General features: G+C 39.4%; 1 protein-coding gene across 1 annotated transcript; it reads right to left on the reverse strand.

The window, feature by feature from the left end:
• Window positions 1–7,337: 7,337 nt before the first annotated feature.
• On the reverse strand, window positions 7,338–7,913 carry LOC130868057 (40S ribosomal protein S7-like). The gene has a single exon (XM_057760291.1). It carries the CDS (start codon window positions 7,911–7,913, stop codon window positions 7,356–7,358), a length of 558 nt encoding a protein of 185 aa, XP_057616274.1. The 3' UTR covers window positions 7,338–7,355.
• Between the last annotated feature and the right edge of the window lie 14,402 nt (window positions 7,914–22,315).

The raw sequence follows: 22,315 nt of genomic DNA on the forward strand, positions 1-22,315 counted from the left end.
CCTTACAGAAAGTAATAGAAGGAAAATCACAACCCAAGGAGTCCAACAATGCCCACAATAACTCAGACATCTAATGACCCTTCACCAGCACAACTCAAAGAAGGGAAACACAAAAACTCTACCAAAAAAAAATGACCGGAGTTAACAACCACTGGTCATTAATATCACTTAATGTCAATGGACTCAACTGACCTATAAAAAGGCACAGGCTAAGAGACTGGATACGAAAACAGGATCCAACATTCTGCTGTTTACAAGAAACACACCTCAACCACAAAGACAGACATCTACTCAGAGTAAAGGGCTGGGAAAAGGTTTATCAAGCAAATGGACCTAAGAAACAACCAGGTGTGGCCATACGAATTTCTAACAAAGTTGACTTCAAACTAAAATCAATCAGGAGAGATGGAGAGGGACATTTTATATTCATAACAGGAACAATTCATCAGGATGAAATCTCAATCCTGAATATATATACCCCTAATATAAAAGCACCCACTTATGTAAAAAAACATTACTAAAACTCAAGGCAGTCATCAAACCACACAAACTAATAGTAGGAGACTTCAACATGCCTCTCTCACCAATGGACAGGTCAATCAGACAGAAACCTAACAGAGAAATAAGAGAATTAAGGGAGGTAATGAACCAAATGGACTTAACAGACATCTATAAAACATTACACCCAAATAGGAAAGAGTATACCTTCTTTTCTGCATCTCATGCAACCTTCTCGAAAATTGACCACATACTCGGTAACAAAGCAAACTTCCACAGATACAAAAAAAATATTAGTAACCACCTGTATCTTATCAGATCACCATAGAATAAAGTTAGAATTCAACAACAATGTTACCCCCAGAAAGCCTACAAACTCATGGAAACTGAACAGTCAACTACTGAACCACACCTGGATCAAGGAAGAAATAAAGAAAGAAATTAAAGTCTTCTTTGAATTCAATGAAAATAAAGACTCAACATACTCAAACCTATGGGACACTATGAAAGCAGTGCTAAGAGGAAAGTTCATAACACTAAGTGCCCACTTAAAGAAAATGGAGAAAGCACACATTGAAGACTTAACAGCCCACTTGAAAGCACTAGCAAAAAATGAAGTCGACTCATCTAGGAGGAGTAGAAGACTGGAAATAATCAAACTAAGAGCTGAAGCAACAAAATAGAAACACAGAAAACAATTGAAAGAATCAATGAAACAAAAAGCTGGTTCTTGGAGATAATCAACAAGATTGACAAACCCCTATCCAAACTAATCAAATGGCAGAGAGAGAATATGCAAATTAATAAGATCAGAAACGAAAATGGGGACATTACCACAGACACAGAGGAAATTCAGAGAATCATTAGATCTTACTACAAAAGCCTGTATGCCACAAACTGGAAAATGTAAAAGAAATGGACATTTTTTAGATAAGTACCATAAAGCAAAGTTAAATCAAGACCAGGTGAACAATTTAAATCGACCTGTTAGTCACAAAGAATTAGAAGTTGTTATCAAAAACCTCCCTACCAAAAAAAGCCCAGATCCAGATTGTTTCAATGCAGAATTCTACCAGAACTTCCAGGAGACCTAATACCTGTACTCCTTAATGTATTTCACAATATAGAAACAGAAGAGTCATTTTCAAATTCCTTTTATGAAGCTACAGTTACCCTGATACCAAAACCACACAAACACAACCAAGAAAGAATTACAGGCCAATCTCACTCATGAACATCGACACAAAAATTCTCAATGAAATAATGGCAAACCAAATCCACGAACACGTTATAAAAATTATCCATTCAAGAAACTAGACTTTAAAAGGATAATTAACCCAATTAAAAAATGGGGCACTGAACTGAACAGAGAATTCTCATCAGAAGAAGTTAAAATGGCGAAAAGATACTTAAGGTCATGCTCAACCTCCTTAGCGATCAGAGAAATGCAAATCAAAACAACTTTGAGATATCATCTTACACCTGTCAGAATGGCTAAAATCAAAAACACCAAAGATAGCCTTTGCAGGAGAGGTTGTGGAGAAAGGGGTACCCTCATCCATTGCTGGTGGGACTGCAAACTTGTGCAACCACTTTGGAAAGCAGTGTGACTCTCAGAAAAATTGGGATCAACCTACCCCTGGACCCAGCAATAGCACTCTTGGGAATATACCCAAGAGATGCCCTATCATATGACAAAAGCATTTGTCCAGCTATGTTCATAGCAGCATTATTTGTAATAGCCAGAACCTGGAAGCAACCTAGATGCCCTTCAATAGAAGAATGGATGAAGAAAGTGTGGAATATATATACATTAGAGTACTACTCTGCGGTAAAAAACAATGACTTCTCGAATTTTGCATGCAAATGGATGGAAATAGAAAATACGATCCTGAGTGAGGTAACCCAGACCCAAAAAGAAGATCATGGGATGTGCTCACTCATAATTGGTTTCTAGCCATGGATAGGGGCCACTGAGTCTATAATTTGTGATCCTAAAGAAGCTAAACAAGAGGGTAAACCCAAGGAAAAACATATAGATATCCTCCCAGCTATGGGAAATAGACAAGATTGATGGGCAAAAAATTGGAATCTTGGGGGGTGGGGTGGGATGGGGATGAGGGGTGATGGGGAGAGAAAAGTGTGAAGGAGAGGATGAGGGGAACTGGGGGAATCGGGGTGATTGGGGTTAAAGGAAGGTTGGATTGGGGAGCAGGGAAACTCATACCTTAGTTAAGGGAGCCACCTAAGGGTTGGCAAGAGACTTGAACCTGGAATGGCTACCACAAGCCCAGGGCAATGTCCCCAGTTAGTTCATTGGGGCACCTGAGGATAGGGAACCTGAAATGAACCTATCCTATAATCATACTGATGAATATCTTGCATATCGCCATAGAACCTTCATCTAGCGATGGATGGAGATAGAGACAGAGACCCACACTGGAGCACCGGACTGAGCTCCCAAGGTTATAATGAGGAGCAGAAGGAGAGACAACATGAACAAGGAAGTCAGGACCATGAGGGGTGCACCCAACCACTGAGACAGGGGGGCCGATCTATTGGGAGCTCACCAAGGCCAGCTGGACTGCTACTGAAAAAAAACATGGGATAAAACCGGACTCTCTGAATGTGGCGGACAATGAGAGCTGAGGAGAGGCCAAGGAGAATGGCACAGGAACTTTCATCTGGCGATGGATCGAGAGAGAGACAGAGACCCAATTTGGAGCAACCGTCTGAGCTCTTAAGGTCCAAATGAGGAGCAGAAGGAGGGAGAACATGAGCAAGGAAATCAGGACCACGAGGCGTGCACCCACCCACTGTGACAGTGGAACTGATCTATTGGGAGCTCTCCAAGGCCAGCTGGACTGGGACTGAATAAGCATGGGTTGAAACTGGACTCTCTGAACAAGGCGGACAATGAAGGCTGATGAGAAGCCAAGGACAATGGCACTAGGTTTCGATCCTAATACATGAACTGTCTTTGTGGGAGCGTAGCCTGTTTGGATGCTCACCTTCCTGGACCTAGATAGAAGTGGGAGGACCTTGGTCTTCCTGTAGAGCAGGGAATTTGGACTGCTCTTCAGTATCGAGAGGGAGGGGGAGTGGACTGGGGGGAGGAGAAGTGGAGTGGGGATAGTGGGAGGGGAGCGGGGGGAGGGGGCAATATGTGGGAGGAGGGGGAGGGAAATGGGAAACGGGGAGCAGTTGGAAATCTTAATTAAAAAAGAATAAAAAAAAGAGAAAAAAAAATAAAAAAACTAATCTAAAATTCCTAAAAAAAAAAAAATTATCCATTACAATCAAGTAGATGTCATCCCAGAGATTCAGGGCTGGTTGAACATACGCAAATCTATCAATGTAATCCATGATATAAATAATCTGAAAGAAAAAAGTCCATATGATCATTTCATTAGATACTGAAAAAAGAATTTGACAAAATTCAACACCCCTTTATGATAAAGGTCTTGGAGATAATAGTGTTACAAGGTTCATACCTAAATATAATAAAAGCTATATACAGCAAGCTGGCAGCTAACATCAAATTAAATGGAGAGAAACTCAAAGCCATCCCATTAAAATCAGGAACAAGACAAGGCTGTCCACTCTTTCCATACCTCTTCCATACAGTGCTTGAAGTTCTAGCAATAGCAATAAGGCAACATAGGGGGATCAAGGGGATTCTAATTGGAAAGGAAGAAGTTAAACTTTCACTATTTCCAGATGAATGATAGTGTACATAAGCGACCCCAAAAACTCTACCAAAGAACTCCTACAGCTGATAAACACCTTTAGCAATGTGGCAGGATACAAGATCAATTCCAAAAAATCAGTTGCCCTCCTATACACAAAGGATAAGGAAGCAGAGAGGGAAATCAGAGAAGCATCACCCTTCACGATAGCCACAAATAGCATAAAATTTCTTGGGGTAACTATAACCAAGGAAGTGAAAAATCTATTTAACTTTAAGTCTTTGAAGAATGAAATTGAAGAGGACACAAGAAAATGGAAGGATCTCCCTTGCTCTTGGAATGGGAGGAGCAACATAGTAAAAATGGCAATTCTCCCAAAATCAATCTATAGATTCAATGCAATCCCCATCAAAATCCCAACAAAATTCTTCACAGACCTTGAGAGAACAATAATCAACTTTATATGTAAAACAAAAAACCCAGTATAGCCAAAACAACCCTATAAAATAAAAGTACTTCTGGAGGCATTACCATCCCTGACTTCAAACACTATTACAGAGCTACAGTAATGAAAACAGCTTGGTATTGGTATAAAAACAGAGATGTTGACCAATGAAATCAAATAGAAGACCTAGATAGTAACCCACAAACCTATGAACACCTGATTTTCGACAAAGGAGCTAAAACTATACAATGGAAGAAAGAAAGCATCTTCAACAAATGGACTGTCATAACTGGATTTCAACATATAGAAGAATGAAAATAGATCCATATCTATCACCATGCACAAAACTCAAGTCCAAATGGATTAAAGACCTCAATATAAACCTCACCATGCTAAACCTGATAGAAGCGAAAGTGGGAAGTAGTCTGCAACACATGTGCACAGGAGACCAATTCCTACATAGAACCCCAGTAGCACAGACAATAACAACAACAATGAATAAATGGGTTTTTTGGAAACTGAGAAGCTTCTGTAATTTAAAGAACACTGTCATTAAGGAAAAAAGGCAACCTACTGAATGGGAGAAGATCTTCACCAGTCCTGCATCAGACAAAGGTCTGATCTCCAAAATATATAAAGAACTCAAGAAACTAGACATTAAAACTCTAATTAACCCAATTAAAAATGGGGTACTGAACTGAACAGAGAATTCTCAACAGAAGAAGTTCAAATATCCGAAAGACACTTAAGGTCATGCTCAACCTCCTTAGCGATCAGGGAAATGCAAATCAAAACAATTTTGACATACCATCTTACACCTCTCAGAATGGCTAAAATCAAAAACACCAATGATAGCCTATGCTGGAGAAGTTGTGGAGTAAGGGGAACACTCATCCATTGCTGGTGGGAATGCAAACTTGTGCAATCACTTTGGAAATCAGTGTGGCGGTTTCTCAGGAAACTGGGAGTCAACGTACCTCAAGATCCAGCAATTCCATTCTTGGGAATATACCCAAGAAATGCCTAATCATACTACAAAAGCATTTGTTCAACTATGTTCATAGCAGCATTATTTGTAATAGCCAAAACCTGGAAACAGCCTAGGTACCCCTCAATAGAAGAATGGATAAAGAAGTTTTGGCACATATATACTTTAGAGTTCTACTCAGTGGTAAAAAACAATTAATTTTTGAATTTTGCATGCAAATGGATGGAAATAGAAATCACTATCCTGAGTGAGGTAACCTAGACCCAAAAAGAGGAATGTGGTATGTACTCACTCCTAAGCAGATTCTAGCCATAAACAAAGGACATTGAGCCTATAGTTTGTGATCCTAGAGAAGCTAAATAGGAAGGTGAACCCGAAGAAAAACATATATTTATCCTCCTGGATACTGGAAGTTGACAAGATTTTTGGGCAGAAGTTGGGAGCAGGGGGGTGGGGGTAAATTGGGGAGAAGGGGAGATAGGGAGAGAGAAGGGCAGGATTGGGGAGAGCTTGGGGGAATGGGATAATTGAGATGGAGGAAGGGTGGATATGGGAGCAAGGAAGAAGTTATCCTAACCAAGGGAGCCATATTAGGGTTGGCTAGAGTCTTGGCTCTAGAGGGGTTCCCAGGTGTCCAAGGGGATTTTCCCAACTAGTTCCGTGCGCAGCAGAGGAGAGGGTGCCTGTACTGGCCTTATTCTATAGCCACACTGATGAATATCTTGCATATCACCATAGAACCTTCATCTGGCGATGGATGGAGATAGAGAGAGAGACCCACATTGGATCACTGAACTGAGCTCCCAAGTTCCAAATGAGGAGCAGAAGGATGGAGAAAATGAGCAAGAAAGTCAGGACCGCGAGGGGTGTGTCCACCCACTGAGACAATGGGACTGATTTAATGGGAGCTTACCAAGGCCACCTGGACTGGGACTGATAGAGCATGTGATCAAACTGTACTCTTTGAATATGGCTGACAATGAGGGCTGACTCAGAATCAAGGACAATGGCACTGGGTTTTGATTCTACTGCATGTACTAGCTTTGTGGGAGCCTGGTCTGTTTGGATGCTCACCTTCCTATACCTGGATAGAGGGGGGAGGACCTTGGACTTCCCACAGGGCAGGAAACCCTGACTGGTCTTAGGACTGGAGAGGGAGGAGGAGAGGAAGTAGGGGAAGTGGGAGGGAAATGGTTGGAGGGGAAGAGGTGGAAAATTTCAATAAATAAATAAATTTAATTTTAAAAAAATAAAATAAAAGCAAACAAAAACTATATACAATAAGTACAATAATAAGTTCCAAAATATACAAGCAGTAAATACATCAATAAATTCTAGTCCAATTACATTTGATAAATTGAGAGAAAATATTCCATTATCTGTCCCTTTTTTTTATAACTTGTATTACCATCCAAAATTATCTTTTGATATCTCTCAACCTTATATAATCTACACTTTAGTGAATTTTTTTCTGAGTCTCATAAACAAAGAGAAACCCAAGAAGGAAATAATGTTAACTGAGTAAGTAGGAAGTGCAAGGAAATGACTCCCAAAATATATGAGAAATGAGAGAAACAGCTGGCTGTCTGGACAGGCACCCAAAGTTTCTCTGCAATGTTGGGGCATCCATCTTCAGCCTATAGGCCTAGAATATTTGACAGACTTTTCTTTGAAGGAGGATCTGAAGACTTTTTTTTTTTTTCACTACTAATGACACTTTATTCAGTCATTTTCTTTACAACTGAAACTCTGGGAATTCAAAATTAACATCCTTACCCGTGAGCTTCTTATACACACCAGAAAAAGTTTCCACCTTGTGCTCCACGTTGTTCTGCTGTACTTTGTCTAAATGAACCTTTATGAGCCAGCCGCCGTCCAGTTTTACACGGATCCTCTTGCCCACAATCTCACTTGGGAAGACCAAGTCCTCAAGGATGGCATAGTGCACTGCGGTGAGCATGCGGCTTCTGGGTCGCTTCTGCTTATTTTTTGTATGGCTTTTCCGAGTTGGCTTGGGCAGAATCCTCCTCTGAGCAATGAAGACTACGTGTTTTCCGCTGAACTTTTTCTCCAATTCATGAACCAGCTGGAATTGGATTTTTTGGAAGGATTTCAGCTGAGGAACTGGTACAAAAATTATGATGGCTTTCCGGCCACCACCAACTTCAATTTCCTTGGCCATAGTGATGTTGAGCTCCTGCAGCTGCGCCTTGAGATCCGAGTTCATCTCCAGATCGAGATCGTCCAGCTTCTCGTCATTGGGCTTGACGATCTTGGCGCTCGAGCTGAACATGGCTCGCCCTTACAGAGTGCGGGCTTGGAAAGAGGCCCAGCTCTCACGAGAACTGCTCATATCTGGGTGGAGGCCGAAAAGAGGTGGGACCTGAAGACATTTTTTGAAGGACTGCCCCACCTTATCTTGAGAAGTTTTGGCAGTTACTGTGTTTTGTGTCCTGCTTATCCAGTTAGAACAGTATACTGTCAGCAGTCAAGGAAAGACCATTTTCTTGCCAAGTTGTTTAATTTTGCTGCAAAGAAAATAAACTCCATGTGAAGTTTTTTTAATGCCCATTATATTCTCAGAAGTAGATTGCTGCTGCCAGGAGCAGAGATGTCTCATTGTCTTAAAAAAGTACTTATGATATTAAAACATATTAAATGACATATTCTGTAGATCTATGAAGGGTTTGAAGACAATCTGTTATTTAAAATACATCTCTATTTGACCTAGAAAATATACCTAACATGACTACAAGTTTAATTGTAATTATTAACCTGCATTTCCTTATTATCCTAAAAATTTAGTAATAATAACTTTCAAAAACTAGAAATCTGCATTACGTTGTTAAATGAGTTTTATAGGTACAATGCCTTGAACATTAGAAGCATATATACATATGCTTTAACAAAATTAATCTCAAATTTGTTTCAATATGCAAAATTTGTATACAATAAAAAAGTCCAATCCAATGAAAAATATTTAAAACTAGTAGTTGTTTTTTTAAAGTAGATTTAGTAGTCTACATTTCATGTTATCATATTTATATCCTCTCTTTTCTCTTTTCAGGGTAGATTCAATAACCCCCCTCCCTTTATCCTATGATATCTCTATCCTTTCTTTTTCATTTCAAAACAAGAATTCTGAATCTAATCTCCTTTGTTCCACTTTCCTCCTGACTGTAATCAATATCAACTTGCAACCACTCCCCCCCCCCAAACAATGACAAATATCCATAACTCATTAAATGACCAAAACCTGCCCACTCCACCTTTTAGGAATGTGGTAATCATATTCTTAAATTTATTTCTTGCTTTCTAGGGGCAATGGCATCTTTAGGGGATTCTGAAAAGAAAAATTTGTGTTAATCATCAAGTCTTAGGAGAGGAGGCTTTGTCATTTGTTGTCCAGTCTCTACATAATGGAAAAGTGCAGAGATTGTCTCAAGTCTAGGCTAGAGTAGTCTGTAAGGTTGGATCATCTCAGCTAGCCACCTTGAAATTATTCTGAGCAGTTTGTTGTTCAGAAGCATGTATTTTGGTGGCAATTTTCAGCTTTAGTGGTGTTACCAGAGTCCTGGAGGAATTGTTTATTGTGGGGCTCCATCCTCTTTTTTGGAGACTTCAAAGGTCACTGTTAGGTGTGTTCATGGTTCACTGCAAAAAAACTGATAGAAACTCAAACCCAAAATCTAGATGAAACTTTTTCCTATAATCAGTACTCTGTATGACCCTTAATATCATGACAAAAATTTAGGATATATATTAATCTTATAAATATTTAGATAACATTTATATCTTAAGAAAAACTGAAGAGTCAATATAAAACAAAAAGATTATGAGATTAGTGGCAACCAGTCCTTAAATATTTGTTTTTCTATTGTCCCATATCAAGTGGCTCTTCTGATATGAAACAGAGATTTTGGATTTTACTTTAATAAGCATGCTTGGTTTTAGAGGAGGAGAGAGCCACATTCCACCTCCAAAGCCAGCTTTAATTTTTAACTGAACTGGGACTACAGAAATAGCATTTGTGTTATATGTCTACAGAGATTAGTAGAAACAAACATTTGGGAAGATTTTATCCTGTTGAAAATGTGATATACCAATAGGCCAATTTAATCTTTTTGGTGGGATACTTTTTCTGGATGATTTTTCCTTTTTCTTCAGATGTCTTATTTGTCCAGTAATCATTGTATTCCTTAGCTGGATGCCTTTCTTCTCCTGAGAAGATGGAAACAAACCCATTCCACAACCCTAATTTTGAGGAGGGTCCTTTTTGACAAGTTATATCTATTCAAATGAAAAGCATTTTTTAGTTTTATAGGTTTGTTAGATTAAATGGCCATGCTGCTTGATGAACTAGCATCTCTTCTAAGATGGCTCTTGTTCAAATTGAATCTTCTCCAGTATTGATGGTGTTCATAGCTTTTCTTCTCCTGTAGAAACAATTTTTTTTCTCCAATGTAACACATACCCTGGTTTCCATTCTGAGATCAGTACATCTTTAAAGTATATTGCCTGATTTATTTCTGCAGTTGTTTTTAGTACCCAATGTCTGTCTGCAGCTGTGGTTCCTTTCTCATTAGCATTTAGAAAATTTAAAGTTTATAAAGCAATATGCAATATATTTCTGGTGATCTTTATCATCTTTTCAGTTTATTTAATATGTCCTTTACAGTTTGATTTCTTTCTAAAACTGCTCACACTGTAAGATTGTGTGATAAACCTGTGATATGCTTTATATTATAATAAGCAAAAACTCATTTTCTTAGAGACATATGCTGGAGCACTGTCTCATCAGACTTTTCTTAATTCAAAGCAGTTGCCCATTGAAAACCTGAATAAGCGCCAGTCAGCAGGAAAGCTTCCTTCAGGTAGGCTGATCCAAGACCCCCATCCCATTGATCAGACCCTGTAAGCTACAAGACCCACTCCACTCCCAAATCCTCCTATTCTTCACCACCTCAGAGGAACTCTGAAACACAGGCTACAAATGCACACAGAAGACCAAGAGGTGAGTGACCACCCACCTGGCAGAATACTCCACTTTCTAGCCCTCCATACCAGGGCAAAACCCCAGGCCCCTCCCCCACCTGCTTTAGCTACTCTAGTGAGCCAGCAGACAAGCTTCTTGCAGGTAGGCTGCTTCAACACCCTGACCCCATTGATTAGACCCTGCAAGCTACAAAACTACCCACAAACCTTCCTATCCCCCTGCAACCACAGAGAAACTCTGAAACACAAGCTGCAAATACACAGAGAGGACCAAGGGTTGAGTGACCATCTACCTGGTGGGACACCCCACTCTCTAGGCCCTCCATACCAGAGGGTAAAACCCCGGGCCTCTCTCCCACCTGCCTCACTTTTTCTGACAAGCCAGTAGGCAAGTTTCATGCAGATATGCTGCTCCAGCACTTCTACCCCATTGATAAAACCCTGCATGTTATAAGTCCAACTTCACCCCAAACCCTCCTATCACTTGCAATCTCAGAGGAACTCTGAAACACAAGCCACTACTACATAGAAAGGACCAATAGAGAGGACCAAGTGAGGAACTCTGAAGCACAAGCTGTGACTGCACAGAGTGGACCAAGAAAGCAAACTAAGATAGCAGATCAAGAGAGCAGGTCAAGAGTGAGAACCAAGAAAGACCCCAATGGCTCCCTGAGACACAGTCAGTGAGAGTCCAGAGAAGATCAAGAACAGTTCCCAAAGACACAAATAGCCAGTGCAAGGATTGGACCAAGAATGAAAGACATCACTAGTAGCAATTGGAGGAAGAGATGAGTAGATACCAATAAAAGACTTCAATCCAAAACCCCAAAAGCAACAACGTGACACCAGAACACAGTAGTAATAGAACAGGAAGACTTGATCATCCTAACCAAGATGAAGCAGAAGAAAACGATTTTAAACATAACCTTATGAGGATGATGGAAACCTTTAAAGAGGAAATGAAAAAATCCCTTAAAGAAATGGAGTAAGAGACAAACAAAAAGTTGGAAGAAATCAATAAATCTCTCAAAAAATCCCAAGAAAAACAAGAAAAAAAACCAACAAGAGAAGGAAACAGTTCAACAGTTCAAAACTTGAAGACTGAAATAGATACAATAAAGAAAACACAAACTAAGGGAATTCTGGATATCAAATCCTTGGTAAATGAATGTAAACTACAGAGACAAGCAAACCAACAGAAGATAGAGGATGGAAAAGAGAATCTCAAGTGTGGAAAGTAATATAGAAATAAATTCATTGGGGGAAAGAAAACATTAAATCCAACAAATCCTTAACACAAAATATACAGGAAATCTGGGTCACCATAAAAAGACCAAACCTAAGAAATATAGGGATAGAAAAGGGAGAAGAACTTCAACTCAAAGGCACAGAAAATATATTCAACTAAATCAAAGAAGAAAACTTTCCCAACTTAAAGAAGGATATGCATATGAAGACACAAGAAGCTTATAGAAGATCAAATAGACTTTCAGTCACCATCGAGGGAGAAAATAAGATATTCCATGACAAACAGAACCAGATTTAAATAATACCTATCCACAAATCCAATCCTACAGAAAGTACTAGAAGGAAAACTCCAACCCTAGGAAGGAACCAGCATTCACAAAAATATACACTACAGATAACTTTGTACCAGAAAAACCCAAAGAATCAAAACACACAAACCCTACCACCAAAATAACAGGAATTAACAATAACTGGTCATTAATATTTTTTAATAACACTAGACTCAGTTCACCTATAAAAAGACACAGGCTAAGAAAATTGATACAAAAGCAGGATCCATCCTTCTTCTGTATACAAGAAACACACAGCCTCAAAAGACAGACATTACCTAAGAATAAAGAGTTGGGAAAGGCATTTACAATCAAATGGACCTAAGAAACAAGCAGAAGTAGCTATGCTAATATTTAACAAAATAGACTTCAAACTAAAATCAATCAGAAGAGATGGAAAGGACACTTTATATTCATCACAGGAACAAATTCATCAAGATGAAGTCTTAATCCTGAATATCTATGCCCCTAATACAAGAGCACCCACATATGTAAATAAGACATCAAAGCCCACACAATAATAGTAGGAGACTTCAACACCCCACTCTCCATAATGGACAGGTCACCAAGACAAAAACTTAACAGAATAATAAGAGAATTAATAGATGTCATGACTCAAATAGACTTAGCAGACATCTAAAGAAAATTTCACCCAAACACAAAAAATTTTATTTTCTTCTCAGCACCTGATGGGTCATTCTCTAAAATTGCCCACATACTCAGTTACAAAGCAAGCCTCAATAACCTCCTGTATCTTATCCAATAACCATGGTTTTTAAAGTTAAAATTTCACAACAACACTAATTGCAGGAAGCCTACAAACTCATGGGAATTGAACAGTGCTCAGTTGAACCACCTCTGGGTTAAGAAAGAAATAAAGAAAGAAATTAATGACTTCCTAGATGTCAACAAAAATGAAGGCACAACATACCCAAACCTATGTAACCTTAGGAGAGCCATGCTAAGAGGAAAGAAAGTTCATAGCACTAAGTGCCTACATAAAGAAAATGGAGAAATCTCACATTAGTGACATAACAGCGCACCTGAAAGCTCTAGAACAAAAAGAAGCAGAATATCCCAGGAGCAGTAGATGACTGGGAAATAATCAAATTGAGGGCTGAAATCAATAAAATAGGAACAAAAAACAATACAAAGAATCAATGAAACAAAGAGCTGGTTCTTTGAGAAAATCAACAAGTTACAAAAACCCTTATCTAAACTAATCAAAAGGCAGGGAGAGAAAACCCAAATTAATAATATCAGAAATGAAAATAGGGATATAACAACAGACACTGAGGAAATCCAGAGAATCATTAAGTTATACTACAAAAACCTGTACTACACAAAATTGGAAAATGTAAAAGAAATGGAACATTATCTGGATGTGTAGTACATAACAAAATTAAATCAAGATGAGGTGAACAATTTAAATAGATTAATAACCGGCAAGAAAATAGAAGTGGTCATCAAAAGCCATACAACCCAAAAAAGCCCAGGGCCAGATGATTTCACTGCAGAATTGTACCAGACCTTCAAAGAAGAGCTAAAATCTATACTCCTCAAAGTGTTCCACTTAATAGAAACAGAAGGAACATTGCCAAATTCTTTCTATGAGGCTACAGTTACCCAGATAACCAAACCACACAATGATTCAACAAAGAAAAACAAGGCTTTCCACTCTCTCCATATCTATTCATAGTTCTTGAGGTTCTGGCTAGAGTAATAAGACAACAAAAGGAGATCAAAGGGATTCTAATTAGAAAGGAAGAAGTTAAACTTTTGCTTTTGCAGATGATAGGATAGTATACTTAAGTGACCCCCAAAAAACTCTTCCAGGTAACTCCTATAGCTATTAAATATGTTCAGTAATATGGCAGGATACAATACCAACTCAAAAGAATCAGTAGCCCTCCTATATACAAATGATAAAGAAGCTGATAAAGAAATCAGAGAAACATCACTCTTCATAATAGCCACAAATAAAATAAAATATCTTGGGGTAACAGTAACAAAAGAAGTGAAAGACCTGTTTGACAAGAACTTTAAGTATTTGAAGAAAGATTTTGAAGAAGATACCCATTCATTTCTTGATGGTCAGAGGAAGGCTCTATTGTTTCTTTTGACCTTCATGCTTCTGGGATGAGCACAGTGCCTACACATGCTCAACTGACTATGTTTTTTGTAACCCTATATTTCTTTTTAATTAGAGAGGTACCATTTCATGGATATCTTTCAACTCCCAGAATTGTCCATGCTGAGGTATAAGGAAAAAGGGTTATGGGAAACTTAAGAATATCTAAGAATTATTTTTCTCATCTTAAAAACAGGATACTATTGGAAACCCAATTATTTACCCCATACCCTTACCTCAGGACAGTTTCAAGATGATCTGTGAGGTTGAAAGAAGACAAATTGAGTTTATTGAGATAATCCATACACCTAAGCTGTGAGGTAAAATTCCAGAAGACTTTCCCATTAAAAGACCTACAAGTGTCTTTAGACAGACAAATTCTGTTCAGGTGTACTACCTGAGCCAGAAGGTTGGTGACCTCACTCAGAGAAGCCAGAAATACTGACAGGTGAACAAAACGTTTTAGCTCTAGATGATTGAGAGTGTTTCTGCTATGACCCATTTATCAATTTCCAAATCTCAGCAGCACAGGTGCAAAAAACCTGAACTCTGTTTGACTCTTTATTCAGAAGCAGAGCCAAATATTCATGTTCCATTAAGGTGCTGTTGCTACCAAGGGAAATGTTCACTACTAATTTAATAGCTTAATTTGAGGACTGAATTCCAGGTTCTGAACTTGCAATAATGTGCTGGGCCTTGATTTTCAAGATAAAGTGTTCAGAGTGAACACAGGTGTACATACATTTAGGTGACTCAGTACTTATCTCAGTGCAGATGACCTTGCAGCCAGCATCCTGACTTAAATCTAGGATCCTCAGTTTAGAGCTCCTGTAGGGAAAAAAGAACACAGTGCGCTAAGAGGTAGAAACATTAATATAAACAAGCAGGATCAATGATAACAGGTAGTGCCAAAATCATCATTCTTTTTTCATTTTGTCATTCTGTACACCAGTTACCAGCAAGACTTTTTAAAAATATTTTTTATTGAAACAAAAATTTCCTCCTCCTCCCAGCCTCCCATTTCCCTCCCCCTCCTCCTGCCACTCTCCCCCTCTCCCCACTCTTTTCCCCCTCCCTCTCCAGTCCGAAGAGCAGTCAGGGTTCCCTGCACTGTGGAAAGTCCAAGGTCCTCCCCCCTCCACCTAGGTCTAGGAAGGTGAGCATCCAAACTGGCTAGGCTCCCACAAAGCCAGAACATGAAGTAGGATCAAATCCCAGTACCATTGTCGTTGGCTTCTCATCAGCACTCATTGTCCGCTGTGTTTAGAAAGTCCGGTTTTATGCCATGCTTTTTCAGTTCCAGTCCAGCTGGCCTTCGTGAGCTCCCAATAGATCAGTTCCTCTGTCTCAGTGGGTGGGTGCACCCCTCGTGGTCCTGACTTCCTTGCTCATGTTCTCCCTCCTTCTGTTCCTCATTTGGACCTTGGGAGCTCAGTATGGTGCTCCAATGTGGGTCTCTGTCTCTATCTCCATTCATCGCCAGATGAAGGTTCTATGGTGATATGCAAGATATTCATCAGTATGGCTATAAGATAGGGCCATTTCAGGTTCCCTATCCTCAGCTGCCCAAGGAAATAACTGGGGACATCCCTCTGGGCACCTGGGAGCCCCTCTAGGTTCAAGTCTCTTGCCAACCCTAAGATGGCTCCCTTAATTAAGATATATACTTCCCCGCTCCCATATCCATCCTTCCTTTATCCCCACAATCTCAATTCCCCAAGTTCCCCCCATCCTACCTTCTCACTTTTCTCTCCCCATCTCCCCTTTCCCCTATCCCACCCCACCCCCAAGATCCCAATTTTTTGCCTGGCAATCTTGTCTACTTCCCATATCCAGGAGGATAACTATATGTTTCTCTTTGGGTACACCTTCTTATTTAGCTTCTTTAGGGTCACAAATTATAGACTCAATGTCCTTTATTTATGGCTAGAAACCAATTATGAGTGAGTACATCCCATGTTCATCTTTTTGGGTCTGGGACAGCTCACTCAGGATAGTGTTTTCTATTTCCATCCATTTGCATGCAAAATTCAAGAAGTCATTGTTTTTTTTACCGCTGAGCAGTACTCTAATGTGTATACATTCCACACTTTCTTCATCCATTCTTCCATTGAAGGACATCTAGGTTGTTTCCAGGTTCTGGCTATTACAAATAATGCTGCTATGAACATAGTTGAACAAATGCTTTTGTAATATGATAGGGCATCACTTGGGTATATTCCCAAGAGTGGTATTGCTGGGTCCTGGGGTAGGTTGATCCCGAATTTCCAGAGAAACCACCACACTGCTTTCCAAAGTAGTTGGTCAAGTTTGCATTCCCACCAGCAATGGATGAGGGTACCCCTTCCTCCACAACCTCTCCAGCAAAGGCTATCATTGGTGTTTTTGATTTTAGCCATTCTGACAGGTGTAAGATGATATCTCAAAGTTGTTTTGATTTGCATTTCCCTGATCGCTAAGGAGGTTGAGCATGACCTTAAGTGTCTTTTGGCCATTTGAAGTTCTTCTGTTGAGAATTCTCTGTTCAGTTCAGTGCCCCATTTTTAATTGGGTTAATTATCATTTTAAAGTCTAGTTTCTTGAGTTCTTTATATATTTTGGAGATCAGACCTTTGTCTGTTGTGGGGTTGGTGAAGATCTTCTCCCAGTCAGTGGGTTGCCTTTTTGTCTTAGTGACAGTGTCCATTGCTTTACAGAAGCTTCTCAGTTTCAGGAGGTCCCATTTATTCAATGTTGCCCTTAATGTCTGTGCTGCTGAGGTTATACATAGGACGCGATCTCCTGTGCCAATAGGTTGTGGAGTACTTCCCACTTTCTCTTCTGTCAGGCTGAGTGTGTTCAGATTGATATTGAGGTCTTTGATCCATTTGGACTTGAGTTTTGTACATGGTGATAGATATGGGTCTATTTTCATTCTTCTACAGGTTGACATCCAGTTATGCCAGCACCATTTGTTGAAGATGCTTTCTTTATACCATTGTATACTTTTAGCTCCTTTATCAAAAATGAGGTGTTCGTATGTTTGTGGGTTAAAATCCGGGTCTTCTATACGATTCCATTGGTCGACTTCTCTGTTTGTATGCCAAAACCACGCTGTTTTCATTACTGAAGCTCTGTTTGGACTCAGGGATGGTAATGCCTCCAGAAGTTCCTTTATTATATAAGATTGTTTTGGCTATCCTGGGTTTTTTGTTTTTCCATGTAAAGTTGATTATTGTCCTTTCAAGATCTGTGAAGAATTTTGATAGGACCTTGATGGGGAATGCATTGAATCTATAAATTGCCTTTGGTAGAATTGCCATTTTTACTATGTTGATCCTCCCAATCCAAGAGCAAGGGAGATCCTTCCATTTTCTGGTATCCTCTTCAATTTCTTTCTTCAATGCCTTAAAGTTCTTGTCAAATGGATCTTTCACTTCCTTGATTAGAGTTACCCGAAGATATTTCATGCTGTTTGTGGCTATCGTGAAAGGTGATGCTTCTCAGATTTCCCTCTAGCTTCCATATCCTTTGTGTATAGGAGGGCGACTGATTTTTTGGAGTTGATCTTGTATCCTGCCACATTACTAAAGGTGTTTCTCAGCTGTAGGAGTTCTTTGGTGGAGTTTTTGGGGTCGCTTATGTACACTATCATATCATCTGCAAATAACGAAAGTTTAACTTCTTCCTTTCCAATTCGAATCCCCTTTATCCCCTTATGTTGTCTTATTGCTATTGCTAGAAGTTCAAGCACTATAATGAAGAGGTATGGAGAGAGTGGACAGCCTTGTCATGTTCCTTGTTATAGTGGGATGGCTTTGAGTTTTTCTTCGTTTAATTTGATGTTAGCTGTCGGTTTGCTGTGTATAGCTTTTATTATATTTAGGTATGACCCTTGTATCACTAATCTCTCCAAGACTTTTATCATAAAGGGATGTTGAATTTTGTCAAATGCTTTTTCAGCATCTAATGAAACTATCATATGTTTTCTTTCTTTCAGTTTATTTATATCATGGAATATATTGATAGATTTTTTATGTTGAATCAGTCCTGCATCCTTGGGATGAAGCCTACTTGATCATAATGGATAATTTTTCTAATGTGTTCTTGGATTCTGTTTGCCAGTATTTTATTGAGGATTTTGACATCGATGTTCATGAGTGAGATTGTCCTGTAATTCTCTTTTTTGGCTGAGTCTTTGTGTGGTTTTGGTATCAGAGTAACTGTAGCTTCATAAAAGGAATTTGGCAATGACTCTTCTATTTCTATATTGTGAAATACATTAAGGAGTACAGGTATTAGATCTTCTTGGAAGTTCTGGTAGAATTTCGTATTGAAACCATCTGGTCCTGGGCTTTTTTTGGTAGGGAGGTTTTTGATAACAGCTTCTAATTCTTCGCGACTCACAGGTCTATTTAGGTTGTTTACCTGGTCCTGGTTTAACTTTGGTATATGGTATTTATCTAAAAAAGTGTCCATTTCTTTTACATTTTCCAGTTTTGTGGCATACAGGCTTTTGTAGTAAGATCTAATGATTCTCTGAATTTCCTCTGTGTCTGTGGTTATGTTCCCCTTTTCATTTCTGTTCTTATTAATTTGCATATTCTCTCTCTGCCGTTTGATTAGTTTGGATAGGGGTTTTATCAATCTTGTTGATTTTCTCCAGGAACCAGCTTTTTGTTTCATTGATTCTTTGGATTGTTTTTCTGTGTTTCTATTTTGTTGATTTCAGCCCTCAGTTTGATTATTTCCAGTCTTTTACTCCTCCTAGGTGAGTCTGCTTCTTTTTTTTTCTAGAGCTTTCTGGTGGGCTGATAAATCTCCAATGTGTGCTTTCTATGTTTTCTTTAAGTGGGCACTTAGTGCTATGAACTTTCCTCTTAGGACTGCTTTCATAGTGTCCCATAAGTTGGAGTATGTTGTTTCTTTATTTTCATTGAATTCAAAGAAGACTTTAATTTCTTTCTTTATTTCTTCCTTGATCCAGGTGTGGTTCAGTATTTGACTGTTCAGTTTCCATGAGTTTGTAGGCTTTCAGGGGGTAGCATTGTTGTTGAATTCTAACTTTAATCTATGGTGATCTGTTAAGACATAGGTGGTTACTAATATTTTTTGTAACTGTTGAAGTTTGCTTTGTTACCGAGTATGTGGTCAATTTTCAAGAAGCTTCTATGAGCTGCAGAGGGGAAGGTATATTCTTTCCTCTTTGGGTGGAATGTTCTATAGATGTCTATTAAGTCCATTTGATTCATTAACCTCGATTAATTCTCCTATTTTTCTGTTAGGTTTCTGTCTGATTGACCTGTCCATTGGTGAGAGAGGAGTGTTGAAGTCTCCTACTATTAGTATGTGCAGTTAGATGACTGCCTTGAGTTTTAGCAATGTTTCTTTTACGTACGTGGGTGCTTTTATATTAGGGGCATAGATATTCAGGATTGAGACTTCATCCTGATGAATTGTTCCTGTTATGAGTATAAAATGTCCCTCTCCATCTCTTCTGATTGATTTAAGTTTGAAGTCAACTTTGTTAGAAATTAGTATGGCCACACCTTCTTGTTTCTTAGGTCCATTTGCTAGATAAGCCTTTTCCCAGCCCTTTACTCTGAGTAGGTGCCCGTCTTTGTGGTTGAGGTGTGTTTCTTGTAAACAGCAGAATGTTGGATCCTGTTTTCGTATCCAATCTCTTAGCCAGTGCCTTTTTATAGGTCAGTTGAATCCATTGACATTAAGTGATATTAATGACCAGTGGTTGTTAACTCCGGTCACTTTTTTAGTAGTAGAGTTTGTGTGTTTCCCTTCTTCGGGTTGTGCTGGTGAAAGATCTCTAGATCTTTAATATTCCACAACAAAGTGGACTTGTACTTTTTTAACATAACACATAAGTTTAGAGGAAAAGTGGTAGGCTGAAGTAGGGAAGACAATTTCTTTTTTTTTTATTTTTATTCTTTTTTAATTAAGATTTCCACCTGATCCCCGTTTCACATTTCCCTCCCCTCCTCCCAAATATTTCCCCTCCCCCCACTCCCATCCCCCTATCCCCACTCCTCTTCTCCTCCCCCCACTCCATTCCCCCTCCCTCTCAATACTGAAGAGCAGTCCAAATTCCCTGCCCTGCGGGAAGACGAAGGTCTTCTATCTATATCCAGGAAGGTGAGCATCTAAACAGGCTAAGCTCCCACAAAGCCAGTTCATGTATTAGAATCAAAACCTAGTGCCATGTCCTTGGCTTCTCATCAGCCTTCATTGTCCGCCATGCTCAGAGAGTCCAGTTTCAACCCATGCTTATTCAGTCCCAGACGAGCTGGCCTTGGTGGGCTCCCAATAAATCAGTTCCTCTGTCACAGTGGGTGGGTGCACCCCTCATGGTCCTGATTTCCTTGCTCATGTTCTCCCTCCTTCTGTGCCTCATTTGGACCTTAAGAGCTCAGACCGTTGCTCCAAATTGAGTCTCTGTCTCTACCTCGATCCATCGCCAGATGAAGGTTCTAAGGTGATATGTAAGATATTCATCAGTATAGGATAGGGTCATTTCAGGTTCCCTCTCCTCAGTTGCCCAAGGTACCAGCTGGGGACATCTCCCTGGACACCTGCGAACCCCTCTAGAGTCAAATCTCTTGCCAACCCTAAGATGACTCCCTTAGTTAGGATATATACTTCGCTGCTCCCGTATCCACCCTTCCTATATCCCAACCTTCCCAATCCCCCAAGCTCTTCCCATCCTCCCCTTCTCACGTTTCTCATCCCATTTCCCCTTTGCCCCATGCCACCTCACCTGCAAGTTCCCAGTTTTTGCCCTGCACTCTTGTCTACTTCCCCTATCCAGGTGGATGACTATACAATTTTCTTTGGGTTCACTTTCTTATTTATCTTCTCTAGGATCACAAATTATATGCTCAATGTCCTTTATTTATGGCGAGAAAACGACTATGAATGAGTACATCCCATGTTCCTCTTTTTGGGTCTGGGATACCTCACTCAGGATAGTGTTTTCTATTTCCATCCATTTGCACGCAAAATTCGAGAAGTCATTGTTTTTTACCGCTGAGTAGTACTCTAATATGTATATATTCCACACTTTCTTCGTCCATTCCTCCATTGAAGGGCATCTAGGTTGTTTCCAGGTTCTGGCTATTACAAACAATGCTGCTATGAACATAGTTGAACAGATACTTTTGTCATATGATAGGGCATCTCTTGGGTATATTCCCAATAGTGGTATTACTGGATCTTGGGGTAGGTTGATCCCAAATTTCCTGAGAAATCGCCACACTGATTTCCAAAGTGGTTGCACGAGTTTGCATTCCCACCAGCAATGGATGAGTGTGCCCCTTTCTCCACAACCTCTCCAGCAAAGGCTATGATTGGTGTTTTTGATTTTAGCCATTCTGACAGGTGTAAGATGGTATCTCAAAGTTGTTTTAATTTGCATTTCCCTTATCGCTAAGGAGTTTGAGCATGACCTTAAGTGTCTTTTGGCCATTCGAATTTCTTCTGTTGAGAATTCTCTGTTCAGATCAGTGCCCCTTTTTTTTTATTGGGTTAATTATCATTTTAAAGTCTAGTTTCTTGAGTTCTTTATATATTTTGGAGATCAGACCTTTGTCTGTTGCAGGGTTGGTGAAGATCTTCTCCCAGTCAGTGGGTTGCCTTTTTGTCTTAGTGACAGTGTCCTTTGCTTTACAGAAGCTACTCAGTTTCAGGAGGGCCCATTTATTCAATGTTGTCCTTAATGTCTGTGCTGCTGGGGATAAACGTAGGAAGTGATCTCTTGTACCCATATGTTGTAGAGTACTTCCCACTTTTTCTTCTATCAGGTTCAGTGTGTTCAGACTAATATTGAGGTCTTTAATCCATTTGGACTTGAGTTTTGAGCATGGCGATAGATATGGATCTATTTTCATTCTTCTACAGGTTGCCAACCAGTTCTGCCAGCACCATTTCTTAAAGATGCTCTCTTTTTTCCATTGAATACTTTTAGCTCCTTTATCAAAAATTAGGTGTTCATATGTTTGT

This window comes from Chionomys nivalis, chromosome X, assembly GCF_950005125.1.
Source record: "Chionomys nivalis chromosome X, mChiNiv1.1, whole genome shotgun sequence".
NCBI classification, from domain to species: Eukaryota; Metazoa; Chordata; class Mammalia; order Rodentia; family Cricetidae; genus Chionomys; species Chionomys nivalis.

Bases quoted from the DNA above. Each gene is read 5' to 3' on its own strand.
- LOC130868057 (XM_057760291.1), bottom strand. From the start codon at position 7,913: ATGTTCAGCTCGAGCGCCAAGATCGTCAAGCCCAATGACGAGAAGCTG.